The sequence below is a fragment of the Haemaphysalis longicornis genome, unplaced genomic scaffold (assembly GCF_048455015.1).
Source record: "Haemaphysalis longicornis isolate Haplotype H1 unplaced genomic scaffold, Haemaphysalis longicornis Haplotype H1 scaffold_7, whole genome shotgun sequence".
NCBI lineage: Eukaryota > Metazoa > Arthropoda > Arachnida > Ixodida > Ixodidae > Haemaphysalis > Haemaphysalis longicornis.
This window is the reverse complement of record NW_027526422.1, coordinates 143,777,757-143,792,977: the sequence shown is the minus strand read 5'-3', so window position 1 is coordinate 143,792,977 and position 15,221 is coordinate 143,777,757. Positions and strand designations below refer to the sequence as shown.

At 43.9% G+C, this 15,221-nt stretch overlaps 1 protein-coding gene across 4 annotated transcripts in view; it reads left to right on the top strand.

Moving 5' to 3' along the window:
- LOC144147094 (uncharacterized) overlaps positions 1-15,221 on the top strand; it is a 228,279-nt gene that overhangs the window by 5,267 nt on the left and 207,791 nt on the right. For all 4 annotated transcript variants that reach the window (XM_077679144.1, XM_077679143.1, XM_077679146.1 and 1 more), the window contains exons 2-4: positions 330-472; positions 2,562-2,669; positions 9,760-9,864. In XM_077679144.1, the coding sequence (XP_077535270.1) occupies positions 341-472; positions 2,562-2,669; positions 9,760-9,864 (345 nt within the window). In that variant the 5' untranslated portion in view covers positions 330-340. The remainder of the gene's footprint in view (positions 1-329; positions 473-2,561; positions 2,670-9,759; positions 9,865-15,221) is intronic.

Here is a 15,221-nt window from a genome sequence, read left to right as displayed (position 1 = left end):
TGATTATTCCTTTCCAGGCCGGTCTAAGTGACGTGGTTTTCTTAAAGTATTCCTGCCGCAACAATTTGTGTGCTTTATGTATATATTATGGCTACAAATGGGCACGTATAAAAGCCTACTCAGACTCTTCCTCAGCACAAGCCGTGTTCCCTAATTGTTTATGTAGGTTCTGAATAGTATTCTTTATATTTTTTATGAGGAAAGGAATTGCATGCCATATGTTTTAAACTTAGTAATTATTTTTAAAAACACCGAAGACACCTTTTTAGATGGTGTGTTAAAAAAACCCCCAGAGGAAATTCTTAAGCTCGCTTTTCTTCTACCGCCAGGCATCGTGGCCATGGATGAAGAACGTCTTCGACGCAGAATATACAATTTTCAAAAGGGAGACCACGTGGCTCTTGCATCAAGGGCCGCCATCTCGAAGGTTCACTTTAGCACTGCAGAGCGTCCCAACTCGGATCCGTCATTGGTGAGCCAAAACATTTGGTCTGTACTATGGTTATGTATTATGCAGAAAACCACAGTAATGATCAATAACCTCGGGACTGCACAGCGGTTTGAGATAGGTGGCGATGCAGTAGAAGTGGTAAGCTAATATATCTACTTAGGCGAAGTTGTGACCCCGGATCCAAACTACGAGGCAGAGATAATTAGAAGGATAAGAATGGGTTGGAGTGCATTCGGCACGCATTATCAGATAATAAATGGCAGCCTACCATTGTTCCTTAAGAAGGAAGTGTATGACAGCTGCATCTTACCGGTACTCACCTACGGGGAAGAAACTTGGGGGCTCACTAAGAGGGTTCAACTTAAATTGAGAACGACTCAGCGGGCAATGGAGCGGAAAATGATAGGTGTAACATTAAGGGACAAGAAGACAGCGGACTGGGTGAGGGAACAAACGCGTGTTAAGGACATATTAGTAGAGATTAAGAAGAAGAAATGTACGTGGGCAGGGCATGTAATGCGAAGGCAAGATAACCGCTGGAAATTAAGGGTAACAGAGTGGATCCCTAGAGAAGGCAAGCGTTGCAGGGGGCGGCAGAAAGTTAGATGGGCAGATGAGATCAAGAAGTTTGCGGGGACAAATTGGTCACAGTTGGCACAGGACCGAGGTAATTGGAGAATAATGGGAGAGGCCTTTGCCCTGCAGTGGGTGTAGATAGGTTGGTGATGAGGATGATGGTTACGTAAAAAACCAACCACGGAGCTCAGTGTCTAAGTCGTTGTGCTTCTGAGCCGGAGGACACACGTTCGATTCCAAGCCGCGGCGGCCGCTTTTCTGATGGAGGTCGAAAGCAAAAACGACCGTGCGTCGAGATTAACGGGACGCGTTAAAGATTTCCAGCCAGTCGAAAACAAATCCTGAGACCTCCAGTACGGCGCGCTTCATCGCCTGAGTAGCGTAGACACGTTAAACGTCATATACAATCAATCGTTACGTAAATATTTTTTATGTCGCGCGCAAATGTACTCGAGCCAGTGTTAACAAACTAATGTTACTGTACTATTATGCTTACCTTAGCGCCAGGTTGCGTTCGTTGTATGTTAATTGTGTTTGTTAGGGTTAATAAAAATCTGTGTGAAACAGTAACAAACCAAAAGGCATCACAAATGTATAACAATAGCAAGTTGGAAAAAAAAACTTGAAAGATGCCCCAAGAAGTGCTGCCCTTCAGAGCAGCGGTGGATGAGGTTGACCTCTATAGAAACTGGCTGGCCAGAGTCTTGCAGTAGGGTTTGTGGGGTTTTCCATTGGCCGCCGTGCAACCTAATACCAGGCGACGATTATACCTATGGGTTTCGTCTAAGCGCTTGTCTTGTTTACTTTGTCGACAAAAACAATGCCATTAATAAAGATGAATACTGTTTTTGGAATTCGTCCATTTTTTGCTACGCTATGTAAAAGTCTGTAAAGGTTAGCGCATAATTCATTGTATTTGTCTCAGCTTTCTGTATATGAATAAAGGAAGCATCATCTGAAAGTCCTATTTCTTCCCGCTTCCACATCCGCCGGACGTCGCCAATATAAACAATGGTTCCATCTGAACTTTACACAATTGTCTTGTTCTGAAATTCATTATTGTGCTCTTCGAACAATTTTGTTTTCGTGCCGAGATGTAGGCGCTACAAAAAAAAAGTCTAAACATTTTGTCTGCATTGCATTCGGACTATCCTGGCCTTTTATTTTACTTCTTCTGGGATTCAGACCTTATACGTAATTGGAAATTACGGTATTTTCTCGGGGGGCGTGGGGCGCGGCTGTGCGATGTTCGCATTTGACCTTCTAATAATGCAGGTCTTACATTTACCGAAAAACAAAGCAAATGCATTCGGGATAGCAAGCGGTCTCGCCCATTTTAGGGTGCACTAGGAAATAAATTTTCTTTGAAGTTCTGCTGGACCTTTAGCCGGCTCGTATTTTTGCCCTCCTCATTAAATTTTTCTGCATGTCTCAGGCTTCTTAATAAAGCTTCTTGAGATTTATTGATGCAAATAAGAAAGGTGATAGGTAATAATGTTCACCCATGACGTTTGCTTGCTTGTTCTGTTTTCAGTGTTTCGAATTAGTTGGTCGTGTAGAATGTGTGATGCCAACCGGCGATGTAGATGTCACCTTTTCAACAACAATCCGGTGCACCATTGAGCCGGAAGCACTTGTTAAGGTAAGAACGCCTGTCTTGTCTCGCGTATTTCACTGCCGCTGAGTTTCGGGTGAGATGGGGAACCTGGGTAACGCCGAAACACTTTTCATAAGAAAAAAATTTCTGTTCATAATATACTCGGCCAGTACGACGCGTTTCTAACTTGCCCGACCTAAAGAACTCCAAACGGCCGGAAGAAAGTAAATATCTTGAGTACCCCTCGATTAGTGCTCGTTTTAGCCTCCAATATTGGGCCTCCTCGATTATCAGTCCCGGATTGTCCGCGGACTGCCCGAGACGCGATCCGGCGCCCGATTGTCCCATGTATTTCTATGGGGCTCCCGGTCCGAACGCAGTCCTCGGACTGCCCGCGGACCGTCCAGGACTGGTAAATCGAGGATGCCCAATATTCAATACGGAAGCATGGCTCAGTTTAACACCTTTAAACATAGTAATCACGAGGCAACGCGAATAGTATCCACGTAATGGTTCGAGCACGTTTTCCTTCGCTTGACATACCGCGGTCTGCGATCTAGTCATATCTAGTGCATGGGTGAAATCATCATGAATGGCACAAAAACTGGCAGTCGGAACTCTATTGATGGCGAGAATGGGGAACGAAGCGCTACACAAAAAACGCTTTCGTTTGCGTGCATCGTATGTTTCAGTAGTCCTTCTTCCTGTAAAGACAGCTAGTTGTTGAGCTATAACAGCCACTAACCCCTCCACCCCCCATGGTCACGTCGTTCGCTTGCACGGAACCACAGCCCTAGACGACCCAGCCTACGCTGGGCAATAGAAACATCGGCTTAACTGCCATAGTCACGTGACTGGCACCGCAGCGGCAACGCAGGGAACAAGCGAGGTGATAAGACAGGCGCTGCTTTGGCGACTACCTAAACGTTTTCACAAGCACGCCCAGTTTATTGGGAGGGGCTGACCTGGGCATGTGTTCATTCTGTTATATAGTTGTGTTATTGCGTCATAATATCATTTCCGAGTTAGTGCCATCGTGTGTGTCTTCTCTGCTGTCGTCCCGTTTCAAGTTCTTCTTAACGATGTTCCGCACCTACGTCTAAAGGTCTTTAAAAAAATAGCTGCGGCGCGAATAGAAACAATGACACAGAAAGACTGTACGAGCGCTCGTTCAGTCATCTTTCTGTGGGTTTGTTTCTATTCGCACTGTAGCTATTTTTTAAAGTGAACTACCAACTCGTCCTACACTTTGACTAAAGCTCATTGCGACACAATGAATGATCTTGAACAATGTAGCGTAGTAGAGATTTGGCGGTACTACCAAGAAGCCAGCATTGAGAAATTATGGGTTAGCTCTTGTTCTGTGGCGAGTTCCTGGTTCTTGAGTTGTAAGGAATAGGGTGCTCATTGGTACTACTAGCCTTGAAGGAAATCCATCGCAGTATAAAAAAAATATGCAATGTGTTTTAATTGTGTGAAGGTGGCTGACCAGGTTATCTGGGCGCAGCTCAGGGAGTTCATGAAACACGTTTTTTTTTAAATTTTCGAATGAACACACATCTTGCCTTGGAATGAAAGTTGGAAGCACTGGTCCATTATATCTGACAAACATGAAGCCGTCGGTTTTTCTCACGTTTCGGCTGCATCTCAGACTGTGTAACATAATAACCAAGTCGTTAGACCACGTAGGACAACACTGAGGTCGCATCTCGCCATCAGGCATCGATGTTAATGGGACACTGTAGTGAATTTGTGAAGCTCCCGTTTTTGCTTGGAGTGTGTAGACTGGCTCAAGTAAACACACGATTCATTTTTTATCGGGGATAAAGCCTGAAAGACGAAAACCTACCACGCGTGTTTTGCGGCAGCTGGACCAGTTAAGCGCCGTGACGTCCGATTAAGGTGCTACGTTATCGGACGGTGTCCAAGATTTCCATTCAAAGAAGTTTCGGTGTCGGTTCTGTGAAACAACATGCTTGGCGCCATAAGTTATCGTTGAATGGGAATTCTCCATATCTTTGTAATCGCCATACCGCGCTCGTTTCCCGTTTTCGACTGTAAAATGCGCAGACAAGCCTTCCACGACGGCTTGGAATAGTAGCAATCACTAGCCGAGGCCTATGCACTGAATGAACGCCCTCCGGGTCACGGCAGACACTGAAATGTCATGAGCTTTCCATATCTTTGGAGCTTGCCTGACTCATTCCTGCATCGTAAAACCGTGATCGCACAAGGTCAAGGGTCTGGTTATTCTGGCATGTGCCCACTGCCCACAAGCAAAAGGTTCTTATGGCAACAGCGCGCCCAAGAGAACTCGCTACTGTGTCAGTGTCAGTCTGCACATGTTCTACGATCTCGCTCGTGGAGCAATGAAAGTTACAGCGCAAAAATGGTGAATTCTTTATAGAAAAAATCGGCCGAAAACGAAGAAACCAACTTCTAAAAAAAGGATGTACTCTCGGGGATTCGAACATGCGACTTGCAAAATGACTTACCTAGCCCTACAGACCACACGGCCACAAATCAGCGCTGCTGCGGTCGGAAATTTGAGATATCTTATGTATAACCAGATTGCATTTTTGTTTAGTTTTAGCATTTGAAGCAGCTTACATGACTATTTGTTTTATAGCGCTCGTGCAGTAAGGGTCCCGCAATTTTTCACAATATTTCATGTCTAGCAATTCCGTATTTTAGACGGCAAAGCGTTCGGAGATGTTTGGTCGTGCTGCTGACCGCTGTGCTTGTTCACACAGCGCAAGAAGTGCTTCCTGCACCCTAATGTTGCGCTGTACGGTAAAACTGTAGGTTGATTTAAATTACGTAGCACCTATAATAACTTCGCTTATTCTTCTCCCGCCTTCATTTGGCCTTAGATTTTCCTACTAGCGCAGTCAGCGAAGCGCCGCATCTGCGCTTGTGCAGCGCTTGTGTGGAGCGACCTGGACTTCATGCTTGATACAGCGTAAAAACTAATCAACTAAAGAAAGAGACATTTGTCCACTCACAAATGTGTCGTGGCTTAGTTTTAACCAGGCGAACGGATTTCTACGACCCATAGGCGGCCGGCGGACTAAGCGCTGGGCCGACTGACGCTGTCGGAAGGTCAGCGAGCCGTGCAGTAGCGTAGTCAAGCCAAGCCATTTTGTCAGATGTCATGCGAAAACCCCACAGAAAATGGGCGAGGGTGCACAGAAGAGGACCGCATTTTCGAATTGATTTTTCTGGCGAACGAGGTCGCGTGAACGCAGCGAGAGCGGGCGAAACATGCCCTACAGACTCCAGGCTACAATGTGCGCTCGGAAAACCGCAATGTTTACAAACCACTTCAGTGTCCGTTTATCATCTCCCACCAGTCAAACGGGAGCGTCATATATGAGCGCATGAAGCCTGGCTGCGCGTTCACAAGTCTTCCCTCCCCTGAAGACATAAAGGGGCAACTAATGGTGTTCGCTTGTTCAGGTGGGACAGACATCGACCAAGATGTGGTCCCGGTACCCCTTCAAGGAGGACGGGAGAAAACACCAACCGAAACATCATTCCAGAAGCCCTGCAAAAATTGAACACAAAACATTTCGTTTATGGCAAAGAAGATTTCGTCCATCACCGTCCCAATACCCTCTTGCCCTCACGATCCTGCACCATTGAGTTCGACATTAATTACATTTAGTTCTTCTCCTCCGCGTTCCACCTCCTCTACTTCGATTTTTGAATGCAGGTGGTATGTGGAAAACCGCGAAGTAGGCAGTTGTGGCTCCGATAAAGCTAACTTAACCGATACAACCGTGAAAACTCCTGATTAAAGTAATAATCAATGAGTTTATGTGTGTATTGTATTCATATTACGTAAGTGTATTGAGACCTGCATGAAAAGCGCAACGTTTTAGATGAACCACATGAATTATAGAAAGGCACTGAGCAATTTATCGGTGCACTTGAAAGAGGTAAATAAAGTTTATCATCAGGGGAGCGTGTAGTTGACGTTTACACTACGCTTGTTTGCGGTGTTGTGTAGAAGCTTTGAAATAATTGCGACCCTCTTCGGGACCACCACTTTATTTTCTGTTACAAGGACTAACCTTTTACTGTGGATTCGCCATAAAAGTGTCCGAAAAAATACTCAAAAGAATAGAACATCCTTCACTAAACTAGTGCAGTAAAATTCCTATGTCGGTACAAAAGCTCTAAGTAACAGCAAAAACCTCCTTTGTTTCAATTATTCTCAAAAACTTAAGTAGTTCAAACTTACGAGTCCGCTTGTGCAGTTGACATAGCATTGTGCCAGAAAGGCAATGTGAAATATGACCAGAACCCTTGCGCGGATAATGTAGGCAAGAAAACGAATATTGCGTTCTCCGCACACTAAACTTTTTTGCACCCTTTTTGGCCAAAAACCGTTTATCCGAAGTTCATAACAGGTGTTGGGAGGCAATTACACTCTTTTTTCTTGGATCTCAACACCGTTATTCGTATCTCTACGCCATTGTTGTGCGAAGATGAGGGTGTTGACAAAATCAACGCCCTTGGTTTTTCGTAGGGGGCTGAAAGGTTGTGCAAAATTTATTCAGCTCTTGATTGATTAGGGCATGCATGCATGGATAATTTCACTTAGAAATACAAGACGTCTCCTCATACTGTCCTCGCTACTTCCTAATAATTGTTCAAAAGCAAACAAGAAATTGTTGGTCTGCAATCATCGCTCGTTTCCATATACGTTACACCTCATGGCCCGAGTTTAGCTTTGTCACGTGAAAGGTCAATTTGAACATTTGAAATAACAAAACGGCTATTGGTGTGTCCCCCACATTGACAGCGCATCCAAGGGGGAAACAAGTTGGGCTGATTCTACCTCCGCTGTTTCTCCACCATTGCACCACTAGGGCTAGCTGCGGCATTTTTTTGTGTTTTGCTTTCCCCCCCAAAAAACTGTTACCTTTAAAATATTATTGAAAAGGTACGCATACGCATGCGTCCCTTTAGCTTATACTCGAAAAGGATCGAAAGCCGGCTTCGCTGTCATAATGCCGTATCTGCGGTGCCGAACGCTTTAGTGGCGGCGCAAGTCTTTTTCTTGATATTTTTTTGCAAACGCTACAAAACCTGGCTCAAACTTAAACAACTCCGCTGGCAACAAATTATGCCAATTCACATTGTTTTAAAGATCCTGAGCTACAAAACATTCCTAGGCTGGTATAAAATGTTCAGCCCCCTCGTATAATCCAGTATTAAATACTGCGAAAATTGGTCGTCTTTCACACCCTTACTCTTTAGTTGGTGGTCTTTCCTTACACACTCTTCCTTGCACCCTTTTTCTTTGCGCCCTTTTTTTTTGGTTTCCAACATCATTATTTCTAGCTTTACACCCTTCTGGCAATAAGTTTGTTGCGTTGACATAATAAACACAACACCCGTCTTGCTGAGTGTTGAATTCGTGTGGAAAATTTCTCGGCAAGTTTTTGGTATTTTAAACTGCGGAGATGAAAAATTACAATTTCCTAGACAGCTTCGCTCTAAACAATAGAAGTACCGTTTTGTGCATAACACATATTTAATAATACGTTTACGGCAAACTTTGGTGCTTGACAACAATAACAAATAGAAAACTTTCCGTAATGAGAATCACGTGGTTAATACCGTGGCAAGTACACTGAAAAACTCGGCGTGAAAGCTGAGTGTTATCACTCAACGATGCAGACGAAATCAATGTGTATTGGACCACTCACAGTTATGATTTTCTTTTGGGTTTCGGCACCACAATGTCTACACTGCAACGTCTTATTTAAAAAAAAAGTTATACTACATGATATTATACACAGAGCCTGCCCAATCACCGCCATCATTCCTTCACCGCCATCAATCGCCGCCATCACCGCCTTCGACATATATCTGCCTGTCCTCCGGGAAATAAAGGTTCAACAACTATTTACGACACTGTTTGAGCATATGTGCGTTTATTCAAATCTAGGAATAAACATTTCCTGAGTTGTGTGCTCTAAAAAAGCATACAGCGAAACCTCGATATAACGAATCACGCGGCAGCACTTAAGTCGATGGATGTTTCAAAATATTGTTGTATAGATAAACCTGCGGTTTTAAGCCAGTGCTCAAACCTAGGAGTGAAAATGACGTACCTTGGCAGTGTGCACGTGTGTAGACAAACTCCCAAATCAAGATGTTGCACTCATTTTAAAGCAGCAGTATTCTACCTGGTCACTTGTTTCCATAAGGCGAGTGCAGCAGGCACGATGGATTCCACTTTGCGCAATACCTTATCTGGTACAGCTTTGAACCGAGCGAGGAACGTGTGGACGTCGTTCATGTGCACGAAAACATCAATTTTCGATACTACATCATCTACTTCTGTTTTCTGTGACACACACACTTCTTCGTTCGCGTCGTGACGATGACTGCTTTCGCTTCTTGGCTGTACCGCTAGTGGTATTCATCGTTGTATCTGGCACAAACTTCACAGCAAGGTCACTCACAACAAAAAAATAGCTGCCGCCACACGTGAATAGCGGGAATAACGAGCACGCACCGGCCGGCCTCCGACTCCCACCCAAAGCATTGAGGGAGAAAAGAGGCAAGGGCAGCTTTGCTGGCTAGGCTACTGTACATTAAACTACACCTATGTGGTGTCCCAAGCAATGGGCGCGCAACTAGGTGAGGGTGAGAGCTACCGCGCTTGGGGGAACACACAAAGAAACAGTGATTAAAAAAAAGAGTGCGACTTGGACAATGACGGTAAAGAAGGACGACCGGACAACGACGGTAAAGAAGATAGTAAAGAAGGACGACGAGTTGTGGCGCTCTCACTTTAGCCGAATTCGTAATACTGGAGTTCCTCAGCTGTAAAGAGAAAAAAAAACTCATGCGTCATTACGAAATATGCGCTATAGTGAAATTCATAGTTCTGAAGTATTTTTACGTTGAAAATATACACAGTCCGGCGGTGATTTCGAAGAAAATTTAAGAAATTCGTGAATGTGGGGTTCGTAGTAACGAGATTTGTGTGCATCTTGTGTCTCCAAATTTACCATTACAAACTTGAAGTATACAAATGTATCAGTTGTGGTATTCTAAGTCGAAATAAAGAATTCGCACGTTTTTTTAGTTCCAACTTACTTTGCGCTTTCAGGTGCCCAAGCTTGTGCCCGGAGCCCTGGTGAAGCTGGTGGATGATATCCGTGGTGAAGGAAACCTAAAACTTGCGAACGAAGATGGCTACAATGCGGAGGCAGATGTGAGCAGACAGACAACTTTCAACTTGTGATCATTTACCTGAAACAGCAATTATCTGAAAAACTAAGCAAAGTCAATCTCTCAACCGCAGTTTTGTTAGCTACGCAAGGAGGCTAACGTAAATTGAATATGCTTGCACATTATGATTAATAGCGCCTCATATAACGGGCCTGAATTGAATGTGTTCATAAAAATATCATTTTGAAGTTTCGCCTCGAGCAAAGTTCCGATTTTTAACTTTGCTTGAGGTACACAGACTATGATTTTAAGGTATAAAACAAAAGTGCAATATTTTACACCAGTGTAATATTTGCAGTCATCGCCAGAGCGTGATTTATTGATTTCTGGCAATGTAAGAGAGATGTATGTATTAAACATGAGTCTCTTGTTGGCACCAAATATAATGGAGGTGTAAATGTTAGGGTTACTACTTTTTCACTGTTTGTAGAATGGATATTTTTGCTTCGTAATCTGATTGCTTGTCAAAACGCAATAAACAATCAGTTTGAGAAAAAAGGGGCGAAGTTTGCTGTTGGCTTTTGCTTCTGTAACCGAGGTACAAGTGCCAATTTACTTCAATGTGTTCCAGGGCACCACAGCATCATTCGCAATGATAAAATCAAAGTAAATACAGCTTAGTTAAAAAACGCCAACTAAAAGCCGATAGTGGAGTTGTAGATGCGGTTGCGGCATTCGGCAGCTATCAATAATTCGCTCCCACGGTTCACGGAAACTCTACAGCAACACTAAAGACACAAGTGTTCGCCGTGCTAAAGTGAAACGAGCACTTCCCGGTGTTCATTTGGGCATTACACATTTCACGATCGCAAGTGATACCAAGTGCGTATGTGCCCTCGCTCTTTAAATGCGATAACGTTTTGGGGTGCCTCAAAGCGAACATCTTGGTGTCCCTCTCAGTCGGATCACCCGAACACCAAACATTCTAAAGAACGCTCGGCATGAGGAATATCAAAGAAAGCCATTTCAGTACTGTTCAGACTGCTGGCATGTCTCGTACATGTCAACATTTCTTCAAAAATAAAATATTACGCAATTTTCAGGCAAAACATCGGTCGCTAACTGGTTTTAGCATTTTTGTGTAAGATTGGCTTTTGGTTACCAATAAACAGCGCGATAAAGCGTTGTATAAAACACGACAGATGAAAGTAAATACAAAACTTCTTTTCGAGCCTTTTCAGGGAGGGTGCAGCAAAAAGAAACGAAACCGGTTGCGTACGAGCGGTACAGACGCGAGTTGATAAATTTATTGGCGCTAACATTAGTTTACCTGTTAGGATAGAACCAGAAAGAAAGGCAACAGAATAAGGCGTTGGAGAGGATATAAGAGGTCGTGGTACATTGCCAGTTCGCCAGAATGCCGACATTATCGACGGCATATTAAGCCAAGCTATCCGATGTGCAAACATTTTTTAACTGCATCTTGCCTTACCTGCTAGAGCTGTATCAAAGACAGCTAATAAACAAACAATATTAAGAAAAAGAAGAAAATTCTGTTCATGCAATATTATTTTTTATAATGGCAGAATGCTTACGTAAAGTCATGTGCCGCATTTGTTTTTCATTTGTTCACAAGACCTAGAGATTTTTTGCGGCCCCAAACGGGATTTTAAGTCCAACGCATGATATCATTTTGTCGCGTTTGGTTCACCTAAGTTACTTTATGTTAAACAATGAAAATGTTTAAAAGGACGACGTTGTTTTGGGCTGCACTCGCACTTCACGCCACGCCGTTTGGCGGGAACTGTCGCATTTAAAGCTAGGGGCAGTGTATCCGGAAGCGTTGCGCTGCTGAGCACGAGGTCGCGGGTTCGTTTCCCGGCCGCGGCGGTCGCTTTTCTGATGGAGGCGAAAAGCAAAAACGCCCGTGTGTACGAGATTTCGGCGCACGCTAAAGATCCCCAGGTGGTCAAAATTAATCCGGAACCCTCCACTACGGCGCACCTCATCGCCTGCGTTGCGTCGGCGCGTTAAACCGTAGAATCAGAATCATCATCAGTGTATCCGGAATTGCATTAAATGTGCAACAAAACATAAAATGCCTGTTGTTTACGAAGTGAGCAATGTGAAATATCGAATAATGCAAATAAAAACAACAATACGCGTGCCTTGGCGACAGGCTGCAGATGTGGGGTAGGTATAGGATACTAATGATTATGTAAAACCTTGGTATAAAAATACCATCATTTAAGGTGCAAGCTTATTGATTTGCCCAGACGTCACGACTGGTGCTTGTCTAGTGCAGCCTGGTTTACCTCCGTTGCTTGCCAATGTTTTTTATAAGAAAACAGAGGTTGGCTAAGTGGGCTCTTTCTCAGTCTTGCGAAAAGGTACTCCTCTATGCGAAGATTCCGTAACAGCTGCCACTGTCTTCCAATAGGGAAAACTACCTGTAGCGGCCACTATAAAGTAAAAGCGGGAGTTTACGCAGAGATCCGGCGGCACATCACTGCTGAGTAGTATGCTGTAATGAATTGCATTTTTGATGATAGATTTTGCTCTAGGTATGTCCCTTAACAGACACTTCTAATATCAGGTATACCTTCAAGTTCTTTCCGTCGGTTGCGATTAAACCTTCATGCGGTTCCTGTGATAGCTGTTTGTAGCTAAATCTTTGCCTCTGTTTTTTAAAAGGTTTTAACTATTCAGCCTGAGTGGAAATAGAACCGTATTACCCGTCGTGGCGCTCTATTGGTTACAGTATTCTATAGCAAAATTTTACCTCACAGAAAGTGTAAAGATTTTATGACGCAGAAGTTCACAGTTTTACTCTTACGTCCTCGAGAATGCGAATTTTTAATACAGTGGTCACCGGCGGCATCCTTAGCGCCAAAGACGCACGTTTAGGTATTTGATTTTGATTGTATAGTTTCATGTTCGCTGAAACTATAAAATTACAGCACAGCTATTGTAGAAGGTCCCTAGGAGTCGTAGGAGTAACCTTAACCCGAGCCGAAAAATAGCAATCGACTCTTACCACTCAAACTACTCATTGAGTTTATACTTAGCGCGCCTTCGCCAGCAATCCTTGAACATATCGCAGAATGTTGCGAGCAGCGTGTCTGTACCATAACTGCAGAACAGCTTGCCTTTCCCCACAAAATAAGGTACCACCTCCGGAAACAGAGTGGCTGCTGTGGCCGTGTTCGGATGCAGTGATAATCTGTACTAGAGCACTGCACGGGCCCGGGCCGGCCCGTAAGCCCGGCCCCGACCCGGCCCACGGGCCGGGCCCGGTTGTCTGAAATCGATTATTGGCGGGCCTGGGCCGGGCCCGGGCTCAGTGCCGCGGGCCCGGGCCGGGCTCGTGTTCGATGCCACGGGCCCGGTCCGGGTTCGGGCTTCAATTCATAAGCCCGCCGTTAGTAGATCCGGCGTGAAGTGTAGAAAAGAGCATAAAAATGGATATTCTTTTACTTTTACGCGCTTCTTGATGTCAGTTGTACACATTGTTTTAAAAACATGTTTTTTTAGGGCTGATAGTCAATATACTGTAACTCTAATGACATTTCATGTACTGCAACAAGATTTTATATTTTGGTGTATAACATATCAAAGATACGGTTACAAGGGATGCTCTAGCGGGGAAGGAATTAATTAAGCCACCCCGGAGCTGTGCACCTACGTCTATGTACGTGTGTTTTAGATGTCGAACCAATCTAAATGCGGCTGCCGTGGCTGGAAATTAAACTCGCGTGCTAGAGAAGCGCCACCGCTTAACAACCACACCAGGGAAAATATTTGAACGCACGCTCATACTCGTGGATTCAAATGGGGAGCAAGAAATTTTATTATTACCAACTTGTGACCTAGACAACCACGTGAAGTTGCCAAGAGTCTGGTCATCAAAGGTGATGGTGTCTCTCGTGTAAGAATACGAGCTATTATTACGTCCATGTGGCGTGAACTGCAGACGAAGCTAAACTACGTGCACTTTTAAACGTTATTTTTTTGCGTTTCAATTCAGGACGTGCTTGTACAGACTAGATGCTCAGTTTGATTTCCCGCTACAAAGAAACTCGACCAAATACAATAAACAAATTTTCTTCAGCGTCTAAGACTGGGCCTGGTCGCACAAATGCGGGCCCTCCCTAGGCGAAAAAAATTTGCAGCCCGGGCCCGGGTCGGGCTCGGTCTGCACAAAGCGCGCTCTGGCCGGGCTCGGGCCTTAAAATCAGGCCCGTGCAGTGCTCTATTCTGCACCCGCCAATGTTCAAATTATTTCACTGCCCTAATGACAGGTGTGCGTGCTATTATTATTCTACCGTACTGAGTTAAGAAAAAACTCTTCATAAATGAGCGCATTAAGCCTACATTTCTTGCTGTTAAGTATTCAGTTGAAGCCAGCGATAGCACATTTATGCCTTTTTGATAATATTAACGGCATTGAAGCCATCACTCTAACAAATGCGGAGCTCAAGATTTGAATGAAATTCCAAAAGTGGTTTGAATATATACTCGAACTAGTAGCTCAACCATTTTAAAGAGAATTATCTTCCTTGATTGCAAAGGAAAGATGTAGAAAGTGTAATGACAGTATACGCCGGAGGCGAGTCAATTGGAACTTTAAAAAATACAACCTGCTAAAAGTTGGAACAAATAATTAGCAAATATGAAGTTTCATATTTCAAGAAGCTCTAGCAAAGCTGTCTAGAAAGCTAGAAACCAGATATTCAACAAAAAAAAAACAAATATACCTAAGATTGAGATCGCTAAGTCTAATGGAACAAGTTGCACTCAGTAAAACAACAATAAAAACGTATTGTTTCTAACTGATACTTGAGATGTCAAAATGTTTTTGCAGCTTCTCCTGCAGTCACAAGTTCTCCAGTACTGGTGGATGCCGTGCTTTTTGTATCCTCATAAAAGTTGACCACTTTCAGTGTCCGTGCCTCGCCCGCAAAGAGCACCCTACGCCAATCCCCCGCAACTTATTTTAGCAGGGTCCACCAAACCCAGACAGTGAGGATAGTAGAGACTGCTATATTGACGTCGTTAAAAAGCACCATTTGCGGACTTAGCCGATCAAAAGCCAGCAGCTAGAATAGTCCAAAATAATAAGCTCGATCATCTTAGCGATCGAAGCGACCTCAGACATATCGCGAAAACACCAGCCGAGAAATGGAGTTCAGTCGGGTAATATGTAAATTTGTGCACGTACAAAAGGGCAACTGTTCGTTAAAACTTGTTTTTAGAGAATACATTACATAGTCCCAAATGTACACCAAACGATGATAACTGCTGCACCACGTCCTAACAAAGTGATGGAGCTATTTCGAAAATTTGGAAAGACTACATTTTGATGGGCACCTTCTGCAATGCATAAAGTGTCAGTACTTA